The sequence below is a fragment of the Elephas maximus genome, chromosome 21 (genome assembly GCF_024166365.1).
Source record: "Elephas maximus indicus isolate mEleMax1 chromosome 21, mEleMax1 primary haplotype, whole genome shotgun sequence".
NCBI lineage: Eukaryota > Metazoa > Chordata > Mammalia > Proboscidea > Elephantidae > Elephas > Elephas maximus.
In genome coordinates this window covers 22,074,772-22,102,770 of record NC_064839.1, presented here as the reverse complement: position 1 = coordinate 22,102,770, position 27,999 = coordinate 22,074,772, and the positions used below count along the sequence as shown (strand labels likewise).

The following is a 27,999-nucleotide window of genomic DNA, read 5'->3' as shown; positions in this document are numbered from 1 at the left end:
AAAACAGCAGGCAAACACTGCCACTCAAATGGTGTCTTTATTCATACTTGTGGACATTTCCCATGGGGAATTGTTGAAGGGAGAGGAGGGGAAGGCTGAGCAGGGAGCCACGGCTTGGTTTTCCTCCATCCAGTGGAGGAAGTGATGGGCGAGGCACAAACTAAATACGGTGAACAAGGGAACCATCGCTATGGGGGCTGAGATGCATCGTGCAGTAACTTCAGACAACCTGAGCCCTTCTGTCCAGAAATACAAGTTCGAAGTGGAAAAACAAAACGGTCAAAATAAACGAACAAAGTGCATAAAAAGCAAATGGCTAATGTCTGGAAGATTCTAAGGCAGCCAGCAGTAAGAATCCAGGTGTCTGGGGTGGCCACCTGGCCATGCCGCTATCCCACTGCCCCACGCCAGGCCAGGCTGTTGGGCCACCAGTGGCCTCTTGAGACAGTCTCAGTTGGCTCCGAGGGTGCTGAGAGCCACAGAAGGTTGTGGAAAGAGAAGACCCTGAAGATGGGGCAGCACCAGGGCAGCCCAAGGCAAGGCTGCCTTGAGGATATCAAAGCATCTTTTGGGGGTGGCTCTTGAGGGCTAGTGGGATTGGAGGGAGAAGGGGCAGATGGAATGGGTATAATCAGCACCTTTCTTTAGGCCCAGGGTGGGGCCGCTCTCCAGAATCGTAAATTACCAGGTGGAAGTGAGAATGCTGATTAAGGACAGAGCTGGAGGTGGGGCTGCCAGGCCCATCTGCGTCCTTCCCTGGTGCTCAGGGCCCAGTGTGTGGAAGGTGATGGAGATGGAGGGCCTGCAGGAGCCAGAGGCGTCAGCTCAGCAGCCCAGCCAGTCCGATTTGATGCTTCCAAACTTGACAACCTTCAAACTTTGGTTTTCCAGCTTCAGGTAATATGCTTCCTTGAAGAAGTAGCTGTGACCTGAGACAAAGAAAGGAGAGAGGGTGTGACCACCCCATCCTCAGGCATCCTGGTGCACATAAGGCTCCTGGAAGCTTTGAATGTCCGCCTGGCATAGGGAGGAAGCTTTTAAACCAGAGAAGTCACCCTGGGCTGAAGGAGGGGCAATGGCAGCAAAGGAAGCTCTTTGAGTTCCTGTTTTCTATAAGATGGTATCATGGATTGAATTATGTCCCCCCAAAAATGTGTGTATCAACTTGGTTAGGCCATGATTCCCAGGAGTGTGTGGTTGTCCTCCATTTTGTGATTGTAGTTTTATGTTAGCAGGATTAGGGTGGGATTCTTATACTGCCCTTACTCAGGTCACCTCCCTGATTCAAGGTAAAGGGAGTTTCCCTGGGGTATGCCCTGAACCACCTTTTATCTCTCAAGAGATAAAAGGAAAGGGAAGCAAGCAGAGAGCTGGGGACCTCATACCACCAAGAAAGAAGCCTTGGGAGCAGAGAGCATCCTTTAGACCCAGGGTTCCTGCACAGAGAAGCTCCTAGTCCAGGGGAAGATTGACGAGAAAGACCTTCCACCAGAGCTGACAGAGAGAGAAAGCTTTCCCCTGGAGCTGATTCCCTGAATTCAGACTTGTAGCCTACTTTACTGTGAGAAAATAAACTTCTCTTCGTTAAAGCCATCCACTTGTGGTATTTCTGTTATAATAGCACTAGATAACTAAGACAGGAGGGGATGAAGATATAAACCGCTTAGGGCTTGTTGTCGAGATTAAAGTAGATAATACATGCTGTTGTTGTTAATAATAGTAACAGCGCCTGGGCAACACAAGCACTTCACACATATCAGAGGTAGCAAACCAGGAGGCTTCCAGCCCTATCAGGCCCATAGATGAGTTTTATTTGGGTCATCTGTTGCCATCGAGTTGATTCCAACTCATAGTGACCCTTTAGGGCTAGAACTGCCCCATAGGGTTTCCAAGGCTGCAATCTTTATGGAAGTAGATTGTCACATCTTTCTTCCATGGAGCGGCTGGTGGGTTTGAACCACTAACCTGCGGTTAGCAGCCGAGCACTTAACCACTTCACCACCAGGGCTCCTTTATTTGGCTTACACATTTTTTGATATTATTGTCGTTTTGTTGTTGTTATGTTGCTAACATGTAAACATCTAGAAATTTCAAATGAAAATACAGAATTCTGGCTTCTCATTAAAATGACTAGAATATCTAACAACACTGGGCCCACATCCTTGCAGGGCAGCAATCAGCAGAAGTTGCGAAGCAATTGTCCCCTATAGATGTGCTTTCTGGTTCATCACAGACCCCACCGTACCCTATTGTCTGCCCCTGCCTGCTTCACTCTTTTGTGATACCTGTCTGGCCTCTATAGGCTTTGGAATTTATAACTCCTGGCATAATCTTATTTACTTCTTTTAGAACATGGGCACATAGTAGGTGCTCAACAGAGGTTGAAGATAGTCCTCAACCTTGCACCAGATTGTATACTGAGTTTTGTTTTGTTTTGTTTTTTTGAGTTCTGTAAGACCTTTAGCTACTGGAGGTCAAGGCTATGTCCTTAGCATATGGTAGGGATTCAAAAAATCTTTATAGAATTTAATTTAATTCTCTTCTAAAAAGCCAAACCAGACTCACTTCTAGACCCTTCAAGAACTTACAGAAGCCTCCTAGGGCATATGGTCCTCAGATTCCAAATTCTATCCCTCACTGACACTGGCTGTGTTTTATTCAGCAAGGGACCAGATGCAAATTGAGTTAAGTGGGAGATCTTTGCCACATCAGCAAGAGAGCATGAGGAAGTTTGTCCTTTCTCAAATGGAGACAACCTTTGCTAATGGGAGGCAGTCACATGGCCTCCTGTGGAATCCAAAAGGGCCTGGGTTCGACACCAGAATGAATCCAGGGCACAGGGCCCAAGCTCCTGGCCCCATGCATGCCTCCTCCTGCCCTCCCTCTTTTTGGCTCCAGTCCTGGCAGCTGTGAGGGGCCTCTCTGGGTCTTACTGCCTGGATCTGGGCCAAGGAGCAGAGGTCAGGGGGCTGGACGCCTGCCCAGCACCAGGCTGAAGGGGCTAGCTTGTTTTTCTGGGACTGCCACAGGCCTGCCCTACACAATGAGGGAGTGTGTGCTTGCAAGCAGCCGGGCCTTGGAGGGGGAGGGGAGTCCTAGAAAGCAGAGAAGGACTTAGGCAGCTCACCACCACCCTGCAGGTCCACAACGGCGTCCAGATTATCAGGGACAGCGTTCCAGGCATCTGCGATGAGCTTGGGGAAGCCAGGATCCATTTTCTTCTTCACTTCATTGTACCTGCAAGGAAATGGACATGGTGAGCCAGCTAGCCTCTCTAAAGGCCACCCCTCTCCAATCCTGGCATGGGAGGGCCCAGCAGATGGCTCCTGGGTAGACCCAGGAAGCCAGAGTGGCTCCTCAGTGTAGTGGCCAGCTGTCGTGGAAAGGCCATGAGGTCAGACCTGGATCTGAGTCCCAACTTGACCACTTATTAATTTCAATTGTCCATGTGACTTTGGACAGTCACATAAAAATAAACTTGTAATAACAACTAACTTATGGAGCACTTTCTACATGCCAGGCAATGTGTTAAGCACTTTCCATACACTTTATCATTCAATCCTTGTGACAATCCTCTGACCCAGTTATAACCATAATCCCATTTTACAGACCGAGTCTTAGAAAAGGCATCCAGCTTCCAAATGACAGTACAACTCAGGCCAGTCTAGTTCTAGGGCAACCATACTACTTAAGCCTCAGTTTTTCCAGCTGTAAAATAGGGTTGTTGCATGCATTAAATGAGATAGATAGATTGATCGATAGACAGACAGACAGACAGATAGATAGATAGATGGCTGCTATTGAGTTGACTTCGACTCATGGCAATCTTGTGCACCACAGAATGAAATACTGCCTGGTCCTGCATCGTCCTCACAATTGTCAGCTTGTTCCAGTCCATTGTTGTGGCTATTGTACCAATCCAAGGATCTCCCTCACCCTAGTTGGGCCTCTACTTCACCAAACATGATGTCCTCCCTAGAGATTGATCCCTCCTGATGATGGGTCCAAAGTAAGTGAGTTGAACCATATTCTGTTGTGGCCTGTAAGGTTTTCATTGGCTAACCTTCAGAAGTAGACCACCAGGACTTTTCTTCCTAATTAAATGAAATGGCACGTGCAAAGTGCCTGTCCCATGTCTGGCCCTTAATAGATACTTGAGAAATGTTGATTCCAAACTCTGATCCCTAATGTATCGTGAGGAACACCTGGCTAGTAGCTTAGGGATTGGGTCCTGTCGCATCATTCTTTGATTGCTGTTTCTTCATCTGTTGAGTGGAGATGACAATCCTGGCTTTGCTGACCTACTGGGAGATGATCACGGCTGGGACAGTGAGGTTACGATGCCGGGTGGTGTGTGAGTTTAACAGGCCTGTTAGTCATAGGGTGGACCTGCTGCCACCTCGGTCCCAGCCACAACTCTCCAGGTGTATAGTTATCCTGTGCCCCTCCTTTACTTCCGGTTAATACTTTGGGCATGAGTTAGCGTGTTCTTCTCCCTGGCTAGCAATACCTCTGTCTTTTTTACATCTTGGAGAGTTTTTTAAATGCTGCTGTCACTTTTATACCTTTGCTTCTCCACTGACACTCAACCTATTATTCTACAGATATTTAATGTACTCCCAGTATGTGCCTGTGGATATCAGGGGAAGCAAAAAAAAGTCTTGCCCTCATGGAGTTAATTTTCTAGATAACTCTGGGTTTGATCCCATTCCAGTGACAGCCAAGCTGTCCTCTAGTGTCTCATAGCTGCCTCTCTTCTTCTGCACAGTCAGCCTCTCCATCTCCACCCTGGACTCCAGCAACAGCCCCCTCCCCCCATGGGCTCCCTGCCCATCACCCCAAGCCTATCACCCTCAGCCTATCACCCCAAGAACTTAGCCCTAGCTGCAGCATAAGACTTCTTGCAAAACCTAACATGCTTCTTCATGATCTGGGTCACCAAACTCAAGATCCCCAGCTCAAAATCCAACGCTACCATCTACATCACCTCCATAGAGTCCTCAAACTTCACTCCCTAGAGTTATGATGGCTCAGAGGTATGTGCCCCATGCTTGAGTTTCTCCTTATTTCTTCCTCATTCTGTCCCATTTTATAAATGCAGAAACTGAGGTTCAGAGAAGTGAAGCAATTTGCTTCCAAGTTCTCTTCCTGGAGTACTGCGACATCAGAAGACGTTGGCTCTGAAGGGGACTCCCCCTCTTCATGTTCCTCTCTGCCCCCATAGTCTCCTGCTACGGTGTTTCTCCCTCACTGGTGCACTGTTCTTGAAAGGTGTCTCCGTAACACCCTGTACTTCTTCTCTGCAACTTAGGGATGCAGTGTAGAGCAGGTGTTGCAAACACAGACGTTTGTGTCTCAGTTTTTCCACTTGTGTGTGCTTGAGCTACTTCAGCCTCAGTTTCCACACCTGGAAAATGGGGCTAATAATAATATCTACCTTAAATGAGAAATACAGATGAAGTACATAGCCTCAGGCCTGAGACGTGGTCCAGGTCTTCTCAATGACAGCCATTACTATTTTACTCAAACATGGTTTTTGTCTCTTTCCTTCACACTGCTATAAGCTCCCTGAGGGCAGAAAATGACTACTCCTTGACCACTGTCTCCTCAGCACCAAGCTAAGTGCCTGGCGCATAGATGTTGAATGTGTATTTGTGGCCTTAGCGGAAGCTTTCAAAAGCAGGGGCTGAGCACTCCCCAGCATGAGCTGGGGGATGCCCGGGCTGGAGGCAGCTGTTGAGCCTCCATCACTCTGGAATGCTCTCTCCTTGTCCAGGAAGGATGCCTTGGGCTCACTGTTGTAGTTGTCGCTGGGTACCATCAAGCTGATTTCGATTCATAGCAACCCTATATGACAGAGTAGAACTGCCCCATAGGAGTTTCTAAGCTTTAATCTTTACGGCAGCAGATCACCAGGTCTCTCTCCTACACAGCTGCAAGGTGGGTTCGAACCGCTAACCTTTCAGTTAGCAGCTAAGTGCTTAACTGTTGCACCACCAGGGCTCCAGTTGCCATCGAGTCGATTCCATTCCACCTCATGGCAACCCCATGTGTGTCAGCGTGGAACTGTGCTCCATAGAGTTTTCCATGGCTGATATTTTGGCAGTAGAACACCAGGCCTTTCTTCTGAGGTGCTTCTGAATGGACTCAAACCTCCAACCTTTCAGTTAGCAGCCGAGCAAGTTATAACTGTTGGCACCACCCAGGGACTCCTGCAGATACCACACAGGGCCAATTTCCTCAAGTTCATTAACCACTTCCCCTGGGAGAGAGATCTTTCTCCTTTGGGAGCTCAGTCCAGAGGTTCCCATGGGCCCTGCAGGTCTGCTCCTTTTAGGGAAGGCTCACTGAGATTCCTCTGTAGAGCAGGCAGTCCTGGGCCCTGGCTTTTGGAGGTGGGCTTGCTGCAGAAAAGACAGGAAGACAAACAACCTGCCCAGAAATGCAGCAAGGCACTGCCTCAATGTCCAAGCGTGTGTCAGCGTGTGTGCGCATGCTCACATCCACACACGGGTGTGTATGTGGCCATCTTTGGGTGCAATGGAGGGCAATTCCATGATGCATTCATAACTCAAAGCACTACGCACTACTGCGTTAATGAGTCTCAGATGCAAGCTTCTGTTGATTCTGTGGCTCTCAGTCAATGGTTTAAGATTCAGAGACTCAAGTGCTTACAATGCTGGGATGCCATTTGCAGTACGTTGCATGCCTTCGAGGGCTCTGGAGCCTGTGGGCAGAAAGCCCACTCCCTGGTTTCCTGGTTGGCTGTTTCCTTTCTTGAGATATTAATCAGCTTAAGTTGTTAAGTGTCTTAGCTATATGTCTGGAATTCCATCCTGACATAGACAGGCCTGGGTCATAAACAGCTTCTGAAAACAGAGCAGCTGGGGAGGGGGGAGGTGTAGCAGGGGAGGGTACGTGGGGGAGAGAAAGGCCTTGGGAAAGAAGCGGAATTATTTCAGAGTGGCAGACAAAGAAGCGGAATTATTTCAGGGGTGGCAGACAAAGGCCCACAAGGGCCTAGATGCAGTGGCAGCCCCAGAAGGAAGGTGGGAGGTAAAAGATACCCTAAAAGTTTCTATCCCTTTCCCCAGGGACCAATGACCCTGAGAGTATAGAGGAAGGGACGCTGGGTTGGAAGACAGGGGAAGCAGTTATAATCCTGACTTTGTGACCAACACACTGCTTCATCTTAAGAAAGTTATTTAATGTCTTTGTACCTCAGTCTCCCCATCTGGAAAATGGGGAAAATTACCATCAAACTCTCAAGGTTTGGGCCTCCTCCTACTGCTCACTCCTGGACACTGGGCTCTCTGAGCCCTTAACCCTGACCATAGCCTCTCAGAGCTAGACCCTTCCCTTTTAGATGACCTGGAGCAGAGAGCTGGCTGCTTCCAAACTGCCCCCCCGCCAACCAGTTTTTGCCCACAGCCATGGGGCCCGTTGCAGGTGCTAGAGGCTCAGTGCTCTAGCACTGACTTGGGCCTGTGGTCTGCTGGTATACCCGTCTCTCAGTCTTCATCTTATTTTGCTCTCTCTCATCCCTGCCTCCGCCACTATCTCTTGGGACCCCATTATCTCAGTATAGTGAGGATTAACATGTTCTCTGGGAGCTAGAATGAAACCTGCCATTACCTGGCTATGAGACTTGAACCTAGTTACTTAACCTTTCAGAACCCAAGTTTCTTCATCTGTAAAATGGGAATAAGGGTAATAATAATATCCACCTCACAGAGCTTTTGGAATAGTAGCTGGCACATAATATCCGTGGCAACAAATAACTCTATTTTTTATTACCCTTTTCTTCAGTGAGGGTGTCCCTGGGAGGTACAAGTGGTGAACACACTTGGCTGCTAACCAAAAAGTTAGAGGTTTGAGTCCACCCAGAGGTGCTTCAGAAAAAAGACTTGGTGATCCACTTCCAACAAAATCATTGAAAACCCTGTGGAGCACAGTTCTACTCTGACACACATGGGGATGCCATGAATCAGAGTCAACTCAATGGCAACTGTTTTTTTGTTTTTTTTTTTCCTTTAGTGAATCACCTGAAATGTGAGGCTCCAGCCCAGACAGGCATGGGTACAATCAAAAGACTTCTGAGAAAGGAGAAGGGATTCTGACCTGAACCGTACCAGCAATGTGCACAAGAATAAGTCATCCTTTGGTGGCTCCTCAGAGGGGCTGTGGCCCTACAGGTTAGAGGCCAGAGGAGGGGCATCCATGGTCCACCAGCCTCCAAACTCAACCCCAGAGGCATGGAGCCACGTGTCTTCCTCGCCTATCTCTGCACAGCCACCCCATGGCTTACCTCCAGAACTTGTCCCCAGCAAAGATGTATGTCTTCTTATTCTTGCTCCAGTTAAAGGCAGCATCTACTTGCTGGACGTCAGGGGGCAGCCCCAGGCTGGTCAGAGGCTTGGGGTACCCACGCTCCAGGGTGCTGGCTGAATAGACCCAGTACTCATTCCCTGAGGTGGAAGCAAAGGGACACACTGTGTTGGTGGTATATACGAAGTCCCCCAGGCCAGCCTGTTCCTCCCGTCATCTGTCTCCCAGGGGAGCCCCCCGAGGCCACTAGTTTGTGGCCACCGGTTCGGGCTCACTCTGTACATGTTAGGGGGCTGGGTGTAGTGCCCAGGACCAGGGCTCATATGTGATTCTACACATAGGTTATGGAAGGGGCTGGCCGAGGGGAGCAGACCCTGCCCACGCTCCGCTCACCAAGCCATGCACTCTGGGTTTGCCAGGAATCAGAAGGCTTGAAAAAGAATTGAAAAGGAAATGAGATGTTTGCTACGTGGGTCAATGCTATTCAATGCTGGGTCTCTGAACCAATCTCCCAGATGAATCCCATGCTTTGCAAAGGATGGTTGACTGAGTGGATCCACAAGGAGTTGGATTACCCACAGGTGCCGAGAAAATGTGGTCTGGGAGGGGGAGTGGGCCTGGGAAGGTGCAGAGCCTGTGGGGCTGAGGGCCACAGCAGGACCCTTCCAAACACCTGCAAAGAACACAGTCTTCTCCTCTTGCGGGGCCTCGTACACAGCGTCAATCTTTTCCGGGAGCTCAGGCCAGAACGTAGCCACGAGCAGGGGTCCCATGGGTTTGTCACGCCGTGTCACTGTCCGCCACATGAACCTGGGGGTGGGGAAGGGGACACAGGAAATCACGCTTTCAGTTACTCGGCAGCTCTGACCACAAACACCTCCCAAGCCCACTCAGGCACGTTCCAGCGACGATTCCCTGGGAGGGAAGGCAAGGCCAAAAGAAGGTCAGAGAAAGACCAGAGAAAGGGCAAAGTCCTCCTCTGCAAGATGCCAGGGCTGAGAAACAACCCCCGTCCCCTCCCCACCTCCTCCAGGAAGCCTTCCCTGACTACCTCTCTCCGTACTGTGCTCTCCCACCCCTGAGCCTCTCGAAATCACCAACGAGTGACTGGAACAATAGTTTGTTCTTAAAAAAAAATAAATGTCTTATCTCTTCTCCTAGACGAGAAACCACTTGAGGCAGGGAATAATGGTGCTCAAAAGAGCATTTCCTGAGTTGAAATGAAATGGATTCATGCCATTTGGCAAGAGTAAGAGCCATCACGTACTGAGGGCCCATGACTGGGAAGCACTTCATGTATCTTGTGTCATTCAAGTCTCACATTACAAGAGAATATCCACTCTTGGTGGCCTATTCAACCTCCTTTTCCCCCACTGCCTTTTCCCACAGAACCCCCAGAATTATGATCCATCCTTCCCCCTGGTGACCCTAGTCCCCATTCAAGGAGTAGATACTAATTAATCTCAGCCACCGGTTCTCAAATTGGGGTCCCCAGACCAGCAGCATCAGCATCCTGGGAATCCCTGAACTGGGGGGCTTCTGGGCAGCATTGACATCTATTCAATGTGGGTTTGGATATTCAAAGTCAGATGGTACCTGCCTTCTCATTATGTTTTCAGTTTCATCTCTCTGTGTATTCTTGTCTTCCCTTCAAGTCTACAAACCCTGTAAAGAGCGCGGCAATTGCACCCCAGCCCCTAGCCAGTGCCTGGGGCAGGAGAGGCCCCACACAGACATTTGTGGAACACCTTCTAGCTTCTCTGTTCCTCCCTTTAAACACCACGAACTTTTCACATCTCCGTGCCTTTGCAGGTGTCTCGCATTTCCCTCTGTTTCCATCACCCTCCCAACCTGCTGCTGCCATCACATCTATCAAAGTCTTGCTAAGTGCTGCTTCATCTGTGAAGCCTTCCTTGATTCACGAGTAGAGAACGAGTACCTCTTTGCCATATGCCTACAAAAGCATTTTGCTAATGCCTCTGCAACCACGTTCCTTTCATCCTGCCCTGTGTTACTCTCAGTTCTCTAGGTCTCTGTTTCCCAAACCAGACTGGAGATGCTCAAATTTTAATGTGCATCAGACTCATTTGAGTAATTTGCTAAAATGCAGATTCCCGGGGCCCACACCCAGAGGACCTGGGGGACAGAAACCCACACTTTTAATTTATGCTCCAGGTGGTTCTGGAATAGCTGACCCATGGACCTCTCTTTGAGAAACACTGATCTGAACATGAAGCACAGCCCTGTCACCATCCCACCTCAAGCTCCTAGAGCATAGCGGTTTTGGCACAGTGGATGCCAAATAATTATCCGTCGATGATAACAGCGAATATGAGTGAACACTTACCCTATTTCAGGTATTGTTCTAAGCACTAAACTCATCTAATCCTCACAATAGCCACCATAATACAGGATCAAATATTAGCCACATTTTTTTTATATACCAGGAAATTGAGGAACAAAGATCAAGGAGCCCTGGTTGTGCAATGGTTAAGCGCTCAGCTGCTAAATGAAAGGTTGGCAGTTCAAATCCATCCAGTGGCTCCATGAGAGAAAAACCTGGCAACCAGCTCCCATAAAGATTACAGCCTAGGAAATACTATGGGGTAGTTCTAGTCTGGCACATGGGGTCACGATGAGTCGAAAATTGACTCGATGGCACCTAACAACAACAACAACATGATGGCTCAGCTAGGAAGTAGCAGGTCTGAGATTTTAACCCAGATAATCTGACTCTAGAGCCCATGCCCTTAACTACCACGGCATTTTTACTCAAATAATGTGTATGTTGGATGTTTAGCCAACTGCACGACCCCCTTGTGCTTTGTTTTCCTAAATGCCCTACTAGCTTTATATGTGTGGGTACGTTATCTATGTGGGAGTGTTATTTGTAAAAATGTAGTATACTCAACAGATGGATAGATGGATGGATGAATTGATGGATGGATGAAGGATAAATGGATGGAAGACAGATAAATGGTGGACAGACCTAGATACTACGTGTAGTCCTAGATACTACATGCCATTCTCCAAGGGGAATGGGGCAGTAGGGTGAGCCTCAGCCCTTGGTTGACTGAGTGGGGGCTGTGTCTATAGCATGAATATCACTGACTCTCTATACCCCGTTATCATTCCACACCTGGAGCAATTTGGTCATTTGAGGTTGAGGCTATTTCAGAGGCCTGTGATAAACTGAATTACTGTTCCCAAGTCTATCCCTATTTTAGAATTATATATCCACATGATTGTGCAGTACCACTCCTAGCAGAGGTGTTAGAGTTGGCCACGTGATTTGGATCTGCCAGTGGAATATTCTCAAACATGTGAGTGGAGGTTCTCAATGTGCTTGTGTGGTTTAACTTTTCTGCCATCTGCCAGGAGTAGCCGCTAATGCCAGAAGAATGAGTGACATGCAGAGCAGACCTGAACCCAAACTGCAGCCCAAAGCAGGCACCCCAGTGGACCCACAGACTAGGAGGGAGCAAAAGAAATGCTGCTGTTTTAAGCCACTGAGATTTGGAGGTTATTTGATATGCAGCAAAAACTCTAATACAAGGCCATTCCGAGATGCTCCCATGGGGTCCTCTGCAAGATGTGAGGGAACACAAATAATGGATGAGGGACAGAGGACAGAAGGCAGGGAAGACACTCACCGGTCCTTGAAGAAGAAGATTTCCCCACGGATCTGAGCGACGCCATCAAAGGTAATGTCCTGTTTGCAAATCTCAGGAGTGACGGGTCCCAGCGTGGGGGTGGGGCCGGTGCCAGTGCCAGCGTCAGGGGAGCCCCCTGGAAAGGAATCCTGATCTCAGACTCTCCCCAGCTCCAGGGACCTGCCCACCAGGCTGAGCCCCAAGGCTGCCCACCCAAACTGCCGAGGGTCAGAAGAAACCACATTCTGGCCTGAGGTATGCACAGGTGAGACAGGGAGAAGAAGCCTGGGCTTGGACCAGAAACCAGAATCCCATGGCCCTGAGCCCTTCACAGACACTCTTCACAGGCCTCTCCCGAATCAGTCCTCTCTGCATCACTCAGAAGTAACATCATTACTTCCATTACACACACGAGGAAACTGAGGTCCAGAAAGCTTGAATGACTTGCCCAAGAATTTGAGTCCAAAGTTCAGGCTCTTGAGCCCACAAGAGTGGCAGGGCAACTGGGGAGCCATTCATGCATCTGGTGCCAGAAGTGTGACAATTTCTTGAGGATGAGCCTTTACTCCTCATGATAACCAGCCACATTCTGGAAGTGGGGAAACTGAGTCCAGAGGGGTCAAGACTTGCTCAAGTTCTTGCAGCTGGTGAGTGGTGGTAGAAGCACTTGAACCCGAAGCCTTTCAGAGCTTCTTGCTCCAGATCGCAGGTTCCTTCCTAAGTCCCATGTTCCCCAAATGTCATCATTCAAACACCACTTTCACTATTTTGAACTGATCTAGGTACTGTCAATACCATTATATATATATGTATATAAACCTATTAAACCCATTGCTGTTGATTCCGACTCATAGTGACTCTACAGGACAGAGCAGAACTGCCCCATAAGGTTTCCAAGGTTGTAGTCTTTACGGAAGCAGACTACATCTTTCTCCTGTGGAGCGGCTGGTGGGTTTGAACCGTCCACCTTTTGGTTAACAGCCGAGAGCTTAACCACTGCACTACCAGAGCTCCTTATGTATATGTGTATGTATATATATATATGTGTGTGTGTACGTATATGAATATATATATACACAGCTGCAAAAGCGGGAAACTGTGTAAGGCAGAAACCCATCAGAGAAGGAAAACGCAAACATTTTCCACTCATATAGTGATAGAAAAGTGTTAAGACTGCACCCTGTCATAGGCAGAAAACTTGGAAGATCCAGAAAAATAAGGAAGTCCTATTAAGTTCCAGCTCTCCCAGGTATCACTGCATGTATACACATGAACTTACTTTTTAAACTCTAGCCTCATTATAAGCACCAATAATCTATAAATCAGGGGTTCAAGGAACTAGTATTATTTCTATCATTTGTTACAATAAAAGCGCAATTGTGAATACTACAAGCTTTCACCACGTATTAGTCATCTGTCTAACCCAGGGTGGTCCTTCTACATGGGGGGAAATTCTGCCCTGTACTTTGCTAACTCTCCTGGATTTGAAACCCAACTTGGTCGCTTAAACCTGTGTGCCCTGGGGTCAGAAAGGTCCCCTTTCCAGGCCTCAGTTTACCCCCCTGGAAAATGGTGACCCTGTTTCTGCTCTGCCTGCCTCGCAGAGTGGCTCTAGGAGACAAGAAGGACATGGATATTGGTGTTTGGAAAGGAGAAAGGCTACCCAAGACTTCCCTTGGAGTGTTGCTTTGAGTCTCCTAACTCCCCCCACCCCAACCAGGCCAACACTCCTGCCTCCTGCCCTGGTCTCCTTCAGTCCTAGGTCGATGGAGCTTGGCTGGTTCCCATGCCCTAGGCCTCTACCCCAGGCAGCCTCCTAGATCCCCACCCAGAGGCCCCCAGGCTGACATTTACCATAGAGCTCTTGAATGCCCTTGACGTCATCTTGGGACAGGCGGAAGTTCTTGGTGTAGGTGTAAATGGGCGCCATCAGGGCTCCAGGGTCCTCCGAGTGCTCCAGCCCCATCGCATGGCCAAACTCGTGGGCTGCCACGAGGAACAGGCTGTACCCTGAGGGTCACGGGGGTGGAGGGGAGAAAGATGGGGAAAGATGAAAGGGGAATCCAGACCTGGCCCCAGTTTTCGAGGCCTTTGGGGGCATTCTTACGGTGGGGCTGAGAGCCCTGGAGGTGGCCATTATGTACTTTCCTTGTCCCAGGAGTTCTGGGGTTAATAGACTATGACCAACTATCACTCTCAAGCAGGGCCAGCCAAAGTCCCTTTGGCCCTTTCCGGCACGCTGCCCACGTGCCACAAAGGAGGAGGACAAGTAGCTCCTGCCAATCCTCTACTTAAAGTCCCATTTGTTAAAAAGTGAGTTTCTTGCAGTGAGTTTCTGTTTATGGTGATGGGAAATTTGGCACCAATGAAGCAGAATGGTTGCACAACATGATTCATGTAACTGAAATCACTAAGATGTACCCCTGAAAAATGCTGAATCTGCAAATGCTGGGTTATACATATTTTTACAACAACAATTTAAAAAAAAAAATTGAACTTCCTGGCGTCTGGTGTTTCTCGATCAAGATTAGGGACAAAACCGACTCCTCAGAGTCCCAAAGCAGTAAGAGAGTAGCAATAAGCTGGCCCCTGGGGGCCACCATTTGTGCTCCAGGTAAAACAGTAAAAACCCTTCTCACTTGGAGTGGGTGCCTAGGCTCAGCTCCAGGCAGCTGGCAAACCTATGTCACCCCATCACCAGCTCTGGAGCCTCAAGCTGTCCAGGCAGATGGAGGCTCCCACCTTAGGTCAAAGGCTGGAGCGGCACAGGTAAAGTCAAGATGTGCCCTAGTATGGCACTCGATCGGGAATAAGAAAAACTCTCTGGCCAGCCTCTGTTGGTTGGCATTCTGCAAGTTCTAACTCACTGCTAGAAAAAAAATAAAAGCAACACAGAGGGGCGGCCAATCTAATTCTGGCAGAACCTGGCCCACCCTCTCACCTGGCCAGGCTGAGCCATTAGGGAGCTCTGAGTGAATGGCCCTGAGCCCTGCAGACTGGGCAGGGCACGGTGCCCCAAGTTCCCCACTTACGGCACAGGCCACACAGTGGAGTCACAGGCTCTCTCCTGGTCACTCTCTTCTGGAGGGCAGAGAGCTGTCCTAGACACTGTGTCCTCAGCACCCAGCACTAACAAAGGAGCCACTGCTCAGAACTTGGCAGAAAACAGTGCTGCTGCGGCTGGGAGAGGGCCTCGGGGCTCTGCAGTGGGACCTCTCTGCCACCAGCGTGGGCTTAGAGCAAGGATGAGAACATCCTTCTCCCCTCTCTCCTGCCTGAGGCCCCTGCTATTTGCTGGTGGGGTCGAGAAGGACGTTGCTCTAGCTTGGCCTGCCAGAGGGCTGCCCATCCAGCTCCTGGAAGGTGTCTCTTCATCGGAGTGGGAATGTCTCTTGGGAGAATCATTGCTCTGGAGCAGAGTAACCTATGCGCAGAAATGGGACAATTTTGGGGGTAGAAACCACACTGCCTGGAAGGGTGATAGAGAAGGAAGGGAGCAATGTCCTTGGGAATGAGCAGAATCTCTTCAGGAGAGATTGGGGGCAAGGTCTCTGCCCAGGTGGCAGGGGGAGCAGTGTCCCTGTGAAGAATGCGTAGGGCCTCACCCAAGGTGGGATCTCATTAGGGCGGGTGGGCCTGGGGGTGATGTCTGTGCTTGAGGTGCCTGAGGTCTCAGTCAGGAAGGGTTCTCTGGCCAGGAGGCAGTGGGGGTGGGTGTCTTTGTACCTTGGTCGGGGCAGAAGCCCCACTTGCGGTCATCATCGTAGTTGCCCGTGGTTGCGCACCACATCTTCCCGTCATTGCGTCCGGTGCTGGTGCAGCTCTCGTGCTTGTTGCCCAGGAAAGTGAAGGGGAAGACACATGGGGCACCTTCTGAGTTCCCGCCGACCGTTGACATGGCTATGGGGTTAGGGACATGGGTCAGGAGGCACCAAAGGCTCTGAGGTCACCACCAGGGAACAATGACATGCCACTGGCATTAGCAAACCAAACTTGCTTGAACAGAGACTGCTAGGAAATGTCAGGGCTGGCTGAGCTCTGGCTTCCCCATCTGTGAAATGGGCTAGCATTGGTCCCTACACACTGGATTGTTGTGGGGCGGGGGACACAATGTGTAGGGACCGATGCTAGCCCAGTGTCAGGGCCAGGATTCAAACCCAGGCAGTCAGATTCCAGAGCTATAATTAGCCTCCCAGGGATGGGCGCCAGGGGTCTAAGGTAAAGGGAGCTGATAGTACAAAGCTGATGGTGCCAGCCTGCTCCCCCACACTGAAAGCTTCCTCAGCAGGGGTCCATGGGATGCTGCCTCCACATCTCCTGCATAAAGCAGGCACTCAGTAAATACATGCTGGAGGGCAAGGGGAGGTGGCAGTCCTTATGGAAACACAGGCTGAAAGACAGAGACACAGGCTAGGACAAAGTACGACAGGGAAAAGAGAGGCAGAGAGAAATGGCCTTCAGGAAGACTGAGGGAAAAAGGCCATGGTCAGTGGAGGGTCCTGGGACTCGACATCCAGGCACCTCAAACTCGGCCGCACTGGCTGCTGATGCCTGACATCCTGATTCCGGTGCCCATGCTGATCCAACTAAGCAGCTGCTAAGCATTCTGACTAGCGCCCTGTGCTGGGGAAGGAGGATGGTGACTCTTGTGGGTTTCCTTTCAGAGACAGAGTGCTGGGGCACACCCACCAGTCTCTGGGCAGAAGCCATACTTCTTGTCGCGGTCGTAGTCGTCGGTGGTACCACACCAGCGGTAGCCATCCGTGCGGCCCTCGGTGGTGCAGCTGTTGTAGGACGTGCCCTGGAAGCGGAACGGGAACTTGCAGGGCTGTCCGTCAGCATTGCCACCCATGGTGAACAGGGCTGGGGAGAAGAGAGAGGGAGGATGCGTGTGAGAGAAAGGCCACCTCCAGGGGCCATCTGGGCACCTTCGCAGGCACAGAGCTGCTGGCCACCAACATGCTAACTTGCACCAGCGACACTGGAGTGTTGTTAAAATATTAAAAATCCTTTATACTGATTGGTAGGTCCCTGGGTGGTGCAAATGACTTGCACTTGACTACTAACCAAACAACGGAGCCCTAATGGTACAGTGGGTAAGAGCTATGTCTGCTAACCAAGAGGTTAGCAGTTCAAATCTTCCAGCCACTCCTTGGAAACCCTACGGGGCAATTCTACTGTGTCCTATAGGGTCACTATGAGTCAGATAACTAACCATAAGGTTGATCGAATACACCCAGCAGTGCCACAGAGAACAGTCATCGAAAACCCTATGGAGCACAGTTCTACTCTGAAACACATGGGGTCACCATGAGTCACAATCAACTCCTCGAGGACCATAGGTTTGGTTATGTTTATAAAAAAATACTGGTTGGTAAATAGCTGCATCTCTGAGCTCCAAGGAGCACTATCTCTGGCGCCAACCCAATCCCTCCCCCAAGACCTTCTGGACCTCCAACACTGAAATGGTTAACACCTGGCACACAGCAGGGGGCCTCCAGGACCCTGCCCCAGCCCCAAAGTTACTGTCTACTCTGCCTGGTCCCCACCCACATTGTATGGATTGCTAACTCCATTATCCATGGTTGGCAGGACTGAAAGAGTCTTCCATTGACAGGGAAACTAAGTCTTTGAAAAAGTTGGCCCTGAGACTGCTCATGGCCACATAAACAGAAGAACTAGATAGGGCTTATAACTGAAACTATCAAAACAAAAAACGAAACCAAACCCGTTGCCAGTGAGTCAATTCCAACTCACAGCAACCCCATTATCACAGAGGAGAATTGCTCCATAGGGTTTTCTTGGCTATAATCTTTACAGAAGCAGATCTACAGGTCTTTCTTCGGTACTGCCACCAGGTGGGTTTGAACTGCCACCCTTTCGGTTGGTAGTTGAGCACAAACCTTAACTGAAACTATAAAACACACTAATTCCAATCTCTCGCTCACTCATGCTGTCTCCAACACACACACACAAACAGGAAAATCTTCATCTCCTTCCAACCCTAGGCCCTTTCCTGGGTGGCCCTGCTTTTGATCCCTGCAGGAGGGAGTGAAGGAGAGGAGGGGGAGGAGGAGGTGTCTTTGGGAACCTTTTATACACACTCCAGGCTCCCACTTTGACTTCCCGAAGGCAGGAGTCCTGATTGAAGAGTGAGGGGGCAAGGGTCGGATTCAGACTCTGGGCTTGTCCGTCTTGGGTTCCCTCCCACCCCGTTATTCATCCTAAACCTACAAAATGGTGTGTTTCTGGAATTGCCAGTGAGCAAAACCACAAGTGCGTAACAAGGACCATCTGTGCACAGCAGCGCCAGAGGTGACCTCACCAGCCGCCATTAACTCCACCACAGCCAGAATGGAGCCCAGTCCCTAGTCCCCAACTCAGGACTCAGGGTCCCTATCCTCACTGCTCCCATCCCTCCAACCAAGAGACACTCTCCTGCAACCCCGGAAACAATAGCACTAAGGGAAGAGACAAAACTGAGGCCAAATGCCTCAGTGGCCTCAGAATGGGGAAGGCAAGGTGTTAATGTTGACTAAGTCAAGCCCCTGCCTCCAGTCTCCCAACAGCTGCATTTCTACCACCCTGGGTAGGAAGCCCGTCTCCTCTTAGATCCTGTCCCCAAAGAGAATGGAGAGAAGCAGACACTGACTCAGCAGTCAGGAGGGGCTGAGTAATGAGAACCCCGATCCCAAGCCCCAAACACATGCATGTTGTGCGTACTTGCCTCTGGCTAAAGGCCAGGCAAGTGCTGGCTAATGTTCAGTGCAGGGCCAAACCCTGCCCAACTTATCAACTACAGCTCTGTTTCCACTGTGTTATCAAGGCAGTCTATTTCAGCTAGAGGGGCTGACTCATGGAAGGGTTAACTCTACCCGATTCCCTGCTGGGAAGTACAAGATACAGAAACTATTTTTATTTTAAAAATCCTGACTTGTTAAAGGCCGCAGTGACTGAAGCTCTTACTTAATACAAGGCTTATTGTTGTTAGTTGCCATCAAGTCAATTCTACTCATGGTGACCCCATGTGTACAGTGTAGAACTGCTCCAAAGAGTTTTCAAGGCTGTGACCTTTCAAAAGCAAATGATCAGGGTTTTCTTCCAAGGCTTCTCTGAGTGGGTTTGAACCATTAACCTTTTGGTTAGTAGTCTAACACTTAACCATTTGCACCACCCAGTGACTCCATAATACAAAGCTTAGCTTTGGTAATAAAAATGTAAAGAGGAACACAATTAACTAGCTTTCTGTTAATTGTGTCATGATGGTTGGTGCTCAGTATTCAGTCATGATGGGGTCAAAGAGATTCACACATATGTAAAATAACATAGCCAACAAGAAGATACATGTTATGGATTGAATTAAAAAAAAAACCCTTGCCATTGAGCCAATTCCAACTCATAGCAACCCTACAGAACAGAATAGAATTGCCCCATAGGGTTATAGGGTTTTCAAGGCTGTAATCTTTATGGAGGCAGGCTGCCCCACCTTTCTCCTTTAGAGCAACTGGTGGGTTTGAACTGCCGACCACTCAGTGAGCAGCTGAGTGCTTAAACACTGCACCACCAGGGCTCCCACTAGGAGTAGGGTAGGTCCTAAACCTAATCCCTTCTGTGTGGCATCTTATGAAAAGAGCAGAATGGACATAAGCACACACACAGGGAGAAGACAGACACTATGTGAAGACCCTTCTACAAGCCTTTACCTTCAACTTGCAAGGATTGCCAACAGACACCAGAAACCAGGAGAGAGGACCACAGGAGGAATCAACATGGCTGAGACCCTGATTTGAAGTTTTAGCCTCCACAAGTGTGAGAAAATAAATTTCTGTTCTTTAAAACTACCCACTTGTGGTATTTTTTGTTACAGCAGCACTAGGTGACTAATACAGCATACATAGGCTAAAGAATCTTTATGGGGTAGGGGAGAAAGAAGTACTTAGGAAAAATGTTGGATTTTTTCCCATTTTCCCCAGATATTTTGGGCTTTCAATCTCTAGAATCATCAAATATAATGACTTGATGAGTGTGAAGTTATACACACCCACCAAAACCAAACCCACTGCCATCAAGTCCCTCCCACTATGCAGTTACATATACTGCCTTTTTATTATTTAGGATTATGAGGTGTGTCAAGGATATTTTAAAAAAGCATTGAATGTGTATGTCAACACCCTCACCCCTTTTTAAAACTCTCCTTTCACACGGCCTCAAAATAGCTGAAAACTTTGTCTCAAGCACTGACAAACACACACACACACACACACACACAAATACTGAGTCAAGCCTACTGCCTTTACCAAGACACAGAGATGCTAGACAGACTGGAGGGACAGGAAAACAGACAGAGAACAAGAGAGGCAGATGAAATAGCCCCCATGCCCAGACACACACACACACACACACACACACACACTCACACACACACACACACATTAGTGGAGTCAGCATCAGAACCAGGGAAATGGCTGAAATTCCCCAGGTCAGGGTTTCCCAGTCAGTTTGGGCACCAGCTTTGGTCTCTGAGTCCTGACTCCCAATCCCACCACCAGGCTTTTGATCCATCCCCAAGCCTTTCCTCAAGCTCTTGAACCCCGAATCTTGGCTGGTGTGGATAGAGTGGTTCTTGAGAGGGCCAAATATGTAGTTCTAAGTTCATTCTAATGCACGTTAGGAAAAAAATAATCAGCACATAAAACCCGTGATTGCAGAAATATTATTGCTAACAGCGAAGCTTGAAAAAGTGAACTGACTGACTAAAAGATATGAAGTAACTGATGGCACAGGTGAGAGGAATACAGAGACAGCTCAAACAGGGAGGGTGGGAACTGAATGAAGGAAGACAGGGGAACACTGTGGAGACCAGGAGTACCAAGCCTGAAGACATGGGAAGCCCAGGGCCAGGCCAGAATACTTACCTTCGTGGGGACAGAAGCCGTACTTGCCGTCCTTGTCGAAGTTGTAGGTGGTGGAACACCAGAGGAAGCCGTCACTGCGGCCCGTGTCAGTGCAGCTGGTGTACTCCTTGCCACCAAACAGGAATGGGAACTTGCAGTATTCTCCATCGGCGTTCCCGTACTTCACACGGACCACTGAGGGGCAACACAGAGGATAGATGGTGAGTGGCCCAGAGGCTGGAGGGTGCACCTCTCTGGGCCTTTCTTTGGAGACCAGGGTTCTGACTCTTCCAGGTGTGTGACCCCCTCCCATCTCTCTGGCTCCATCTGAGCAAATGAGGATGCCCAGGGTTGCGAGGGAAGCCGTAGTCCCTGCTGCTAGGTGACAGGGAGGCATGCAGGGGACTGGAGAGGAGGCTTGGCATGCAGCCAGTCACTTTCTTACCCTGCCCTTCTCCCAGGGTCCACAGCTCATCATCGTCAAAGTGGGAATCTCCCCCAACTCCAGGGCCTGGGGCGAAGGCGTGTGCCAGGAGTCCGTCCTTGCCGTCAAATGGGTACCCATCGCCATGCTCTGCAACACACACAGGATCTCAGCTTCTAGATACCCCAGCTGGGCTTCAAGACCCATCCACACCCCGTCCATGGTTGGAGCACTTTAGCCCACCTAGCATCTGTCCCGCCCCACCCGCTTGCTCTCTTGGGCTTACCCAGCACTGGAAAAGAAGGGAGTAAGTAGAGATTTGATGACTTGGCTGTTACCATCCTGTGGTCTACAGCAATCCTTTAAGTTTACATGGCCCCCAGTATCTATATGACTTACCTTCATTGTCTACACTACCACCAACCCACCTTACCTACCCACATACCACCAACGTTGCCACACCAGTGTCCTCACCACTCACCCTCATGTCTACATTGTCCCCGGTGTTTACACCATCTACCTTCATGTCTACACTGCCCCCTTGGCCATATCGCCTACCTTCATGTCACACTACCCCAATGTCCACAACACCAAAACCCTCATGTCCACTTTGCCACCAAGGTCCATATCATACCCACATGTCTACACTGCTGCCTGTGCCATACACCCTCACAGGGTCTACACCACTTACCTTCATGTCTACACTACCACTAGTGTTCCTACCACCAGCCCACATGTTAGCCTTTACTCCAGGGTCTATGCCACTCACTCTCATGACTATACTGCCCACCTTCCCGGGCACAGGTCCTTGGTGACTGCCAGTGTTATAGCACTTCCGAGGATGACAGAAATGCTCTTCATGCTGTCCAGTTCAATAGTTACTAGCCTCATGTGGCTACTGAACATTTGAAATGTGGCTAATGTGACTAGAGATTTGAATTTTAAATTTTACTTAATTTTGATTCATTTAAATTTAAACTTAGCCCTGTGTGCAGAGTGACTACCATGTTGGACTTCTGGTATGCACTGTCTCCAGGGTATACCTCCATGTCTCCATCATCTGCCCTGACAACCGCATGGCCCTACACTTACCCCATCTCTACTGCCTTCAGCATCTGCACCTTCTACTCTCCTATCTAAGCCCTTCTCAGCATCTCACCACCTCTCTAATGCCCATGTTGCCCTCTCGTGTCTACAACGGCCCCCCTGCTGGCCTCTCTTCCACCTACCCCAGCGGCCAAAGTTGATCATGATGTCAGCCTCTCCATCGTGAATGCGAGAAAACCGCAATGGGGTCACGTCACTCCAGACTTGGAAGGCTCGGGCGAAGGCATCGTCCACTGTCTCAGGGTCCAGATCAGGTGTGTAGCCAATGATCCTGGGGGTGGCAGAAATGTGTGTGAGTAGGCATGTGTGCGTATGAGTGTGCACACAAGCACATGGGTATGGGTGCATATGAATGTGGCTGTGTATGTTTGTGTGCAAATGTGTGCATGTGAGTGTGCATGAGTGTGTATGTGTGTGTTCATGAGCATTTGTGTGTATGTGCGCAAGTAGAGGTGTGTACAAGTCAAGAAGAGTTCACTCGGAGAACAGCCCTCCCAGAATGCCTCCTTGAGGGACCATGGAGTCCCTAACCAGCCAGCATTCTCAGGTCCTCTCTCAGGAGTCCCATCCCTCACTTTCACCTGGGCGAAGGGCCACACAGAGTGCATCATGGGACCCAGGGCAGAGATCTCAACCTTGGAATCCTGAACCAGCCATACAGGGAAGAGCTGTCAAGCTGGGAGAGTCCCCACAACTCAACAAGCAACCAACCATTGCATTTCCTCTGCTTCCCCTACAGTGACCCCATCTAATAATTATAATAACTAACGCTTATTATGCTCTTGCTATATGCCAGACACTCTGAAATCCCCCTTGTATATGTGACCTAGCTTCAGTAGTAGAATTCTGGCCTCCCATGTGGGGGATCAGGTTCAATTCCTGGCCAATGCACCTCACACATAGCTACCACCCATCTACCAGTGGAGGCTTGTATGTTGTTATGATGGCGAACAGGTTTCTTTGGAGCTTCCAGACTAAGATGGACTAGGAAGAATGTTCTGGCAATCTACTTCCAAAAATCAGTCAGTGAAAACCCTATGGATCACAATAATCCAATCTGCAACCAATCATGGGGACAGGACAGGACTGGGCAGCGTTTTCATTCCATTCTGCATGGGGCTGCCATGCTTGAGTCGCCATTTTGCCAAGGCTCAGAGAATTGAAAAGTAAGTCACCCAATACCCCACAGCTGGTAAGTGTGGGACTCAAACTGGGTAAGATGTCAAACTCTCACAAAAGATACCTATGGGTCCCCAGAGTGGAGAGAAGGTGAGGCCCATGGATACTCCATGGCCCTCAGCCCACTGACCCCAGGCATGATGGCCCTGCCTCCCTCGGCCCTGCCTTGGCACCTGTATGTGATCTGGTTTTTGTCCCACTTGGGCTTGCGGGGGAAGAAGTTGTAGTTGGCTACATCGGGGTTGCCACAGCGTGGTTTCCTCATGGTCTCAATGGTGCTCTGGTCAAGTTCGCCTGTCTGGGGCAGTCCAAAGAACTTCTGCATCTTCTTCAGCGTGTCCTTCAGCACAAACAGGTTGCAGCTCTCTTTGGGACAGCCATAGAAGGTGTTCAGGTATTGCTGGAAAACATGAGCACCCCCAAGGCACGTTAGGATGGCACAGTATCGACATGACAGGCCGCAGCCAAACCCCATAGCCCAGACAGGGCATGTCAGGGGCCTAAGGGTCAGAAAGCCTGGGCTCCAAAACCAGCTCTGTCACTAGCTGAGTGACATAACACCTGTAGACCCAATGGCTACCATGTTGGGTGCTTACTATAGATGCCCAGGCACTGAGATCAGCATGTATCAACTCATTTAATGCTCACAACGTTCTATAACATAATTTTTATTACCATCCCATCTTACAGAGGAAGATACTAAAGCACAGAGAGGTTAAGAAACGTGCCTAAGATAAGAAAGCTCACAAATAGCGGAACTGGAATTGGGTCCAAGCAATGTGCTTCCAGAGTCCATGCTCAGAGCAGTGATTCTCTACCACCTATTTTACCTCCGTCATCTCATTTAATCTGGATTATTCTCCTCCCCTTTCTTACATGGAGACTCAAAGGCTATGTGCATAGGCTCTGGCAGCAGACAGATTTGGGTTCAAATCCTGGATCTGCCATTTCCAAAAAGAAAATGGTCCTGCCGTTGTGCTGTGCTGCTTGTTCTGTCTAACCTTAGGCCAAAACCAAACAAGCTCTGGCAGAGGTTCAGAGACCGACCAACTCATTTATTTATTCCATAAATACTTTTTGCTATGTGCCCCGTGCCAAGCCCTGTGCTAATGGTGGGAATAAATTGGTGAACAAGACAGGCAACGTTTCTGGTCTTTCAGGTCTAAATTCTATGCAGGAAGGCTGACGTGAATCACAAATAAATGCACAATTAAATATGTGATAACTGCTGCACTGGAATGGGGAAAGGGCCAGAGGACCTTATGGCCAGGGCACTATACTTGTTCCAAGGGGTGGTTAGGGAAGGCTCCCTTGAAGACTTGAAGGGAAATTACCTGAAGGATGGCATTTATGCTAACAAGATGAGGGGGAGGGAGATAATAATAACAGCAACAATGGCTAAGGCTTATTGAGTGCTCACCATGTCCTAGGTGCCCTTCTAAGTGCCTCAGATATTACCTTTCCTTTAACATTGACATAGGTACCATTGTTCTCCCCATTTTGCAGATGAAGAAACTGAGACTCAGAAAAGTTAAGTCACTTGCCCAAGATGACTAGGTCAGTTGGTTGGTGGGTGCACACCTAGATTTAAAGCCAGGCAGTTTAAGTCAGAGCCCATGTTCTTATGCAACTCCTCTAGGCAACAGGCACTCCCACATACTCTTGAGGGTGCGGGGACCCAGAGAAGTCTGCCATTGCTCCACAGCTCTGCTCTCCTCCCCAACCAACAAGCACATCATCCCCAGACCCTTGAAAAGGTCCTCTGGAGGCTCAAATGGCTTGTGCTCAACTACTGACATAAAGATTGACTGTTTGAACCTACCCAGCAGCACCAGGCTACTAACCTAAAGGCTGGCTGTTCAGACCCACTCACTAGTGCAGTGGAAGAAAGGCCTGGTGATCAGCTTCCATAAAGATTACAGCCAAGAAAACCCGATGGAGCAATTCTGTTCTGTAACACACGGAGTCACCATAAGTCAGAATGGACTCCACTGCAGTATGTTTGGGTTTTTTGGTTTAAGAATGTAGGGAGTACTGAGCGCTCTGACTGGGATCACAACAGAGGGTCCCGGACAGAGCAGAAGAAAAACTTAGAACAAAAAAATCAAATTCATAAAAAAGACCAAACTTACTGATTCGACAGAGACTGGAGGAACCCCCGAGACTACGACCCTAAGACACGCTTCTGACCTGGAACTGAAGCAGTTCCCGGAGACCACATTTCAGCCAAACAATTCCTGGAGATCACCTTTTAGCCAAACAATAGACAGGTCCATAATATAAACAATAGCACCCGAGAGCAACATGCTCCTTAGAACAATCAATTATACGAGATCAAAAGGGCAACATTTGCCCAAAAGCAAAGATGAGAAGCCAGGAAGGGGCAGAAAATTCCGCAAAAGGAAACGGGGAACCCAGGTTGGAAATGGAGAGAGTTCTAACACATTGTGGGGAATGCAACCAACGTCATGGAACACTTTACATACAAACTATGGAAAGGGAAAATAATTTGTTCCATAAACTTTCACCTAAAGCACAATAAAAAAAATAAAAAGCAGAAGAAGAATGTAGGGATGCCTCCCAACTCATCCATTCACAGGTGACAGAGGCTTGATGCTGGCAAAGGATAGGGGTGTCACATCCTGAAAAGGGAGTGTCCAGGTGGACCAGAGGGCATGGGTGTTCTGTCCTTGGCAGTTTGGGGATGGAGGGGAGAGGATTTCTAGGATGGCTGAGGCAGTAAGAGGCAGATACCCTGTGGGCTGGAAGAAACACCTTGAGGGGCCCTCCAGTGGGAGGAGTTTACAGGATGAGGGGGCAATGCCCTTCAATTACCCCCGCCCCCAGCCAGGCTTTAGCAACTGTGCCCAGGGCTCATGGCTAGCCAGGGGCGCGCTCTCCCAAAACAACATCTGAGCCGCAGCTCGGAGGCCCGCCAAGAGGGAGGGCTCGCTGGCGGCTCTCCGACACCAGCAGGGCGCAGTCCACCCCCGCCCCACGCGCCAGGGCCCTCCAGCGCCTTCCCCTCACTCTGCCAGTTCTCTCCTTCTGTCCTCCGGCCCTTCGGAGAAGTTCCCGAAGAGAAGTTCGAGGAAACTTTCCGAGGTTCGGAGGCCCAACCCTTGACCCTCCTGGCCAACTTGTCTCTCCGGCCAGGCGAAAAACATGAGCTTCCCGCTTCTCTCAGTCTCCAATGATTTGCTGAACGGTCCCCTCGACCTGTTCTTCAAGGCCCCTCTGCAGATGTGCACTAAGGGCTCCCAGACGTCCGCCAAGCCCCGCTTTGCCCCGAGCACCCATCTTCAGGTTTGCCAGTTTTCTCCAATTGTGTGCCAAAGTTCCCCCTTCCCAAAGTGTCGCAGGGGTTTAAAAATCTCCCCCGTTTGTAAAAGAGACCCCGTTAGCTATTTGCCAAAAGCCTACCAAGATATTTAGCCAACCCCCAGATGTGTCCAAATGTTGTTTACCAAACCCGCTCCCCTTGCCAAGTGCCTGGGAAGCTTGACAATGTCCCCGTTATCTGCAAAGGTGGCCCCTTCCAGCAGTTTGCCAAAGCACCGCTCCCCGTTTGTTTCCCGCCTCCCCGCTTACCCTCGGTGGTGTCTTTAAGATTGCCATTGTTTACCAAAGGCCTCCTCCATTTACCAAAGCCCCCTCACCTGGCTGCAATAGAGATTCCTCGGTCAGTTCGCCAAAGACCCTCCCCACCAAGCTGTTTTCCGAAGCCCCTCCCCTCACCCTGTGCCCACTCTGCCCCATCCCCCACCCTCGCCTTCTCCAAAGTCTGTCTACACTTGGCTCGTTGAGGTCAGCGTTGCAACTCACCACAGCCAACTCTTTGTCCGTTTTGGGGGCGACGTCACCGGGGAACTTGATGATGGGCGACGGCGCGGCGGCGGCGTGGCCCAACAGGCAGCCTAGGACACAGAGCGTCCGCAGGGCACCGGCAAGCGCGCCTCGGGCCCCTAGGTTCTCCATCATTATTCTCCCCGACCCCACTCCTCGCCGGGGGGTCGCTGGCTCTGTGCGTGTGGCCGCGTCGCCGCCTGGCTGGCGCCTGCTCCGCGGTACAGCGCTGCGCTCCAAGGACGCACTCCGCTCAGTCAGCTTTGCTGGACCCGGCTCAGAGACGTATGGTCCGGCCCCGTACCTCAGCCCAGCCGCAGCCGCTGCAGCCGCCTGCTCTCTCTGGTCCTGCCAATCCCTTTATATGTTTAAAGCCCCAGATGCGCAGCCTCCAGCCACCTCCGGAGGAAGTCTGGATGCAGCGGAAACAAGGGAGGGCAGCCGCCAGATGTGGCCGGCTGGGCGGGGAGGGCGCTGGCAGCGCGGGGCGAGGGCGGGGGGGGGGTGCGCTGGGACCCGCCCCCGCCCGCCTCCCCCCACCCTATTCGCCCTCCTCCTCCAGTTTCTC

The 27,999-nt window shown here is 50.0% G+C and overlaps 1 protein-coding gene across 1 annotated transcript; it reads right to left on the bottom strand.

The window, feature by feature from the left end:
* MMP2 (matrix metallopeptidase 2) lies at positions 1–27,874 on the bottom strand. The gene is made up of 13 exons (XM_049864308.1): positions 27,411–27,874; positions 23,759–23,985; positions 22,529–22,677; positions 21,321–21,449; positions 20,897–21,070; positions 16,671–16,844; positions 15,708–15,881; positions 13,836–13,991; positions 11,982–12,117; positions 9,002–9,138; positions 8,309–8,468; positions 3,128–3,237; positions 1–929 (listed from the first exon to the last, which is right to left on the bottom strand). The coding sequence occupies exons 1-13, from the start codon at positions 27,564–27,566 to the stop codon at positions 826–828; spliced, it is 1,986 nt and encodes a 661-aa protein (XP_049720265.1). The 5' UTR covers positions 27,567–27,874; the 3' UTR covers positions 1–825.
* Positions 27,875–27,999: the final 125 nt, after the last annotated feature.

Coding starts and splice junctions, on each gene's coding strand:
- MMP2 (XM_049864308.1), bottom strand. CDS start 27,566: ATGATGGAGAACCTAGGGGCCCGAGGCGCGCTTGCCGGTGCCCTGCGG. Junction 21,450..22,528: donor GATCAACTTTGGCCGCTGGG/GTAGGTGGAAGA, acceptor TGTGTGTTGCAG/AGCATGGCGATGGGTACCCA. Junction 9,139..11,981: donor ATCTTCTTCTTCAAGGACCG/GTGAGTGTCTTC, acceptor CCCCACCCCCAG/GTTCATGTGGCGGACAGTGA.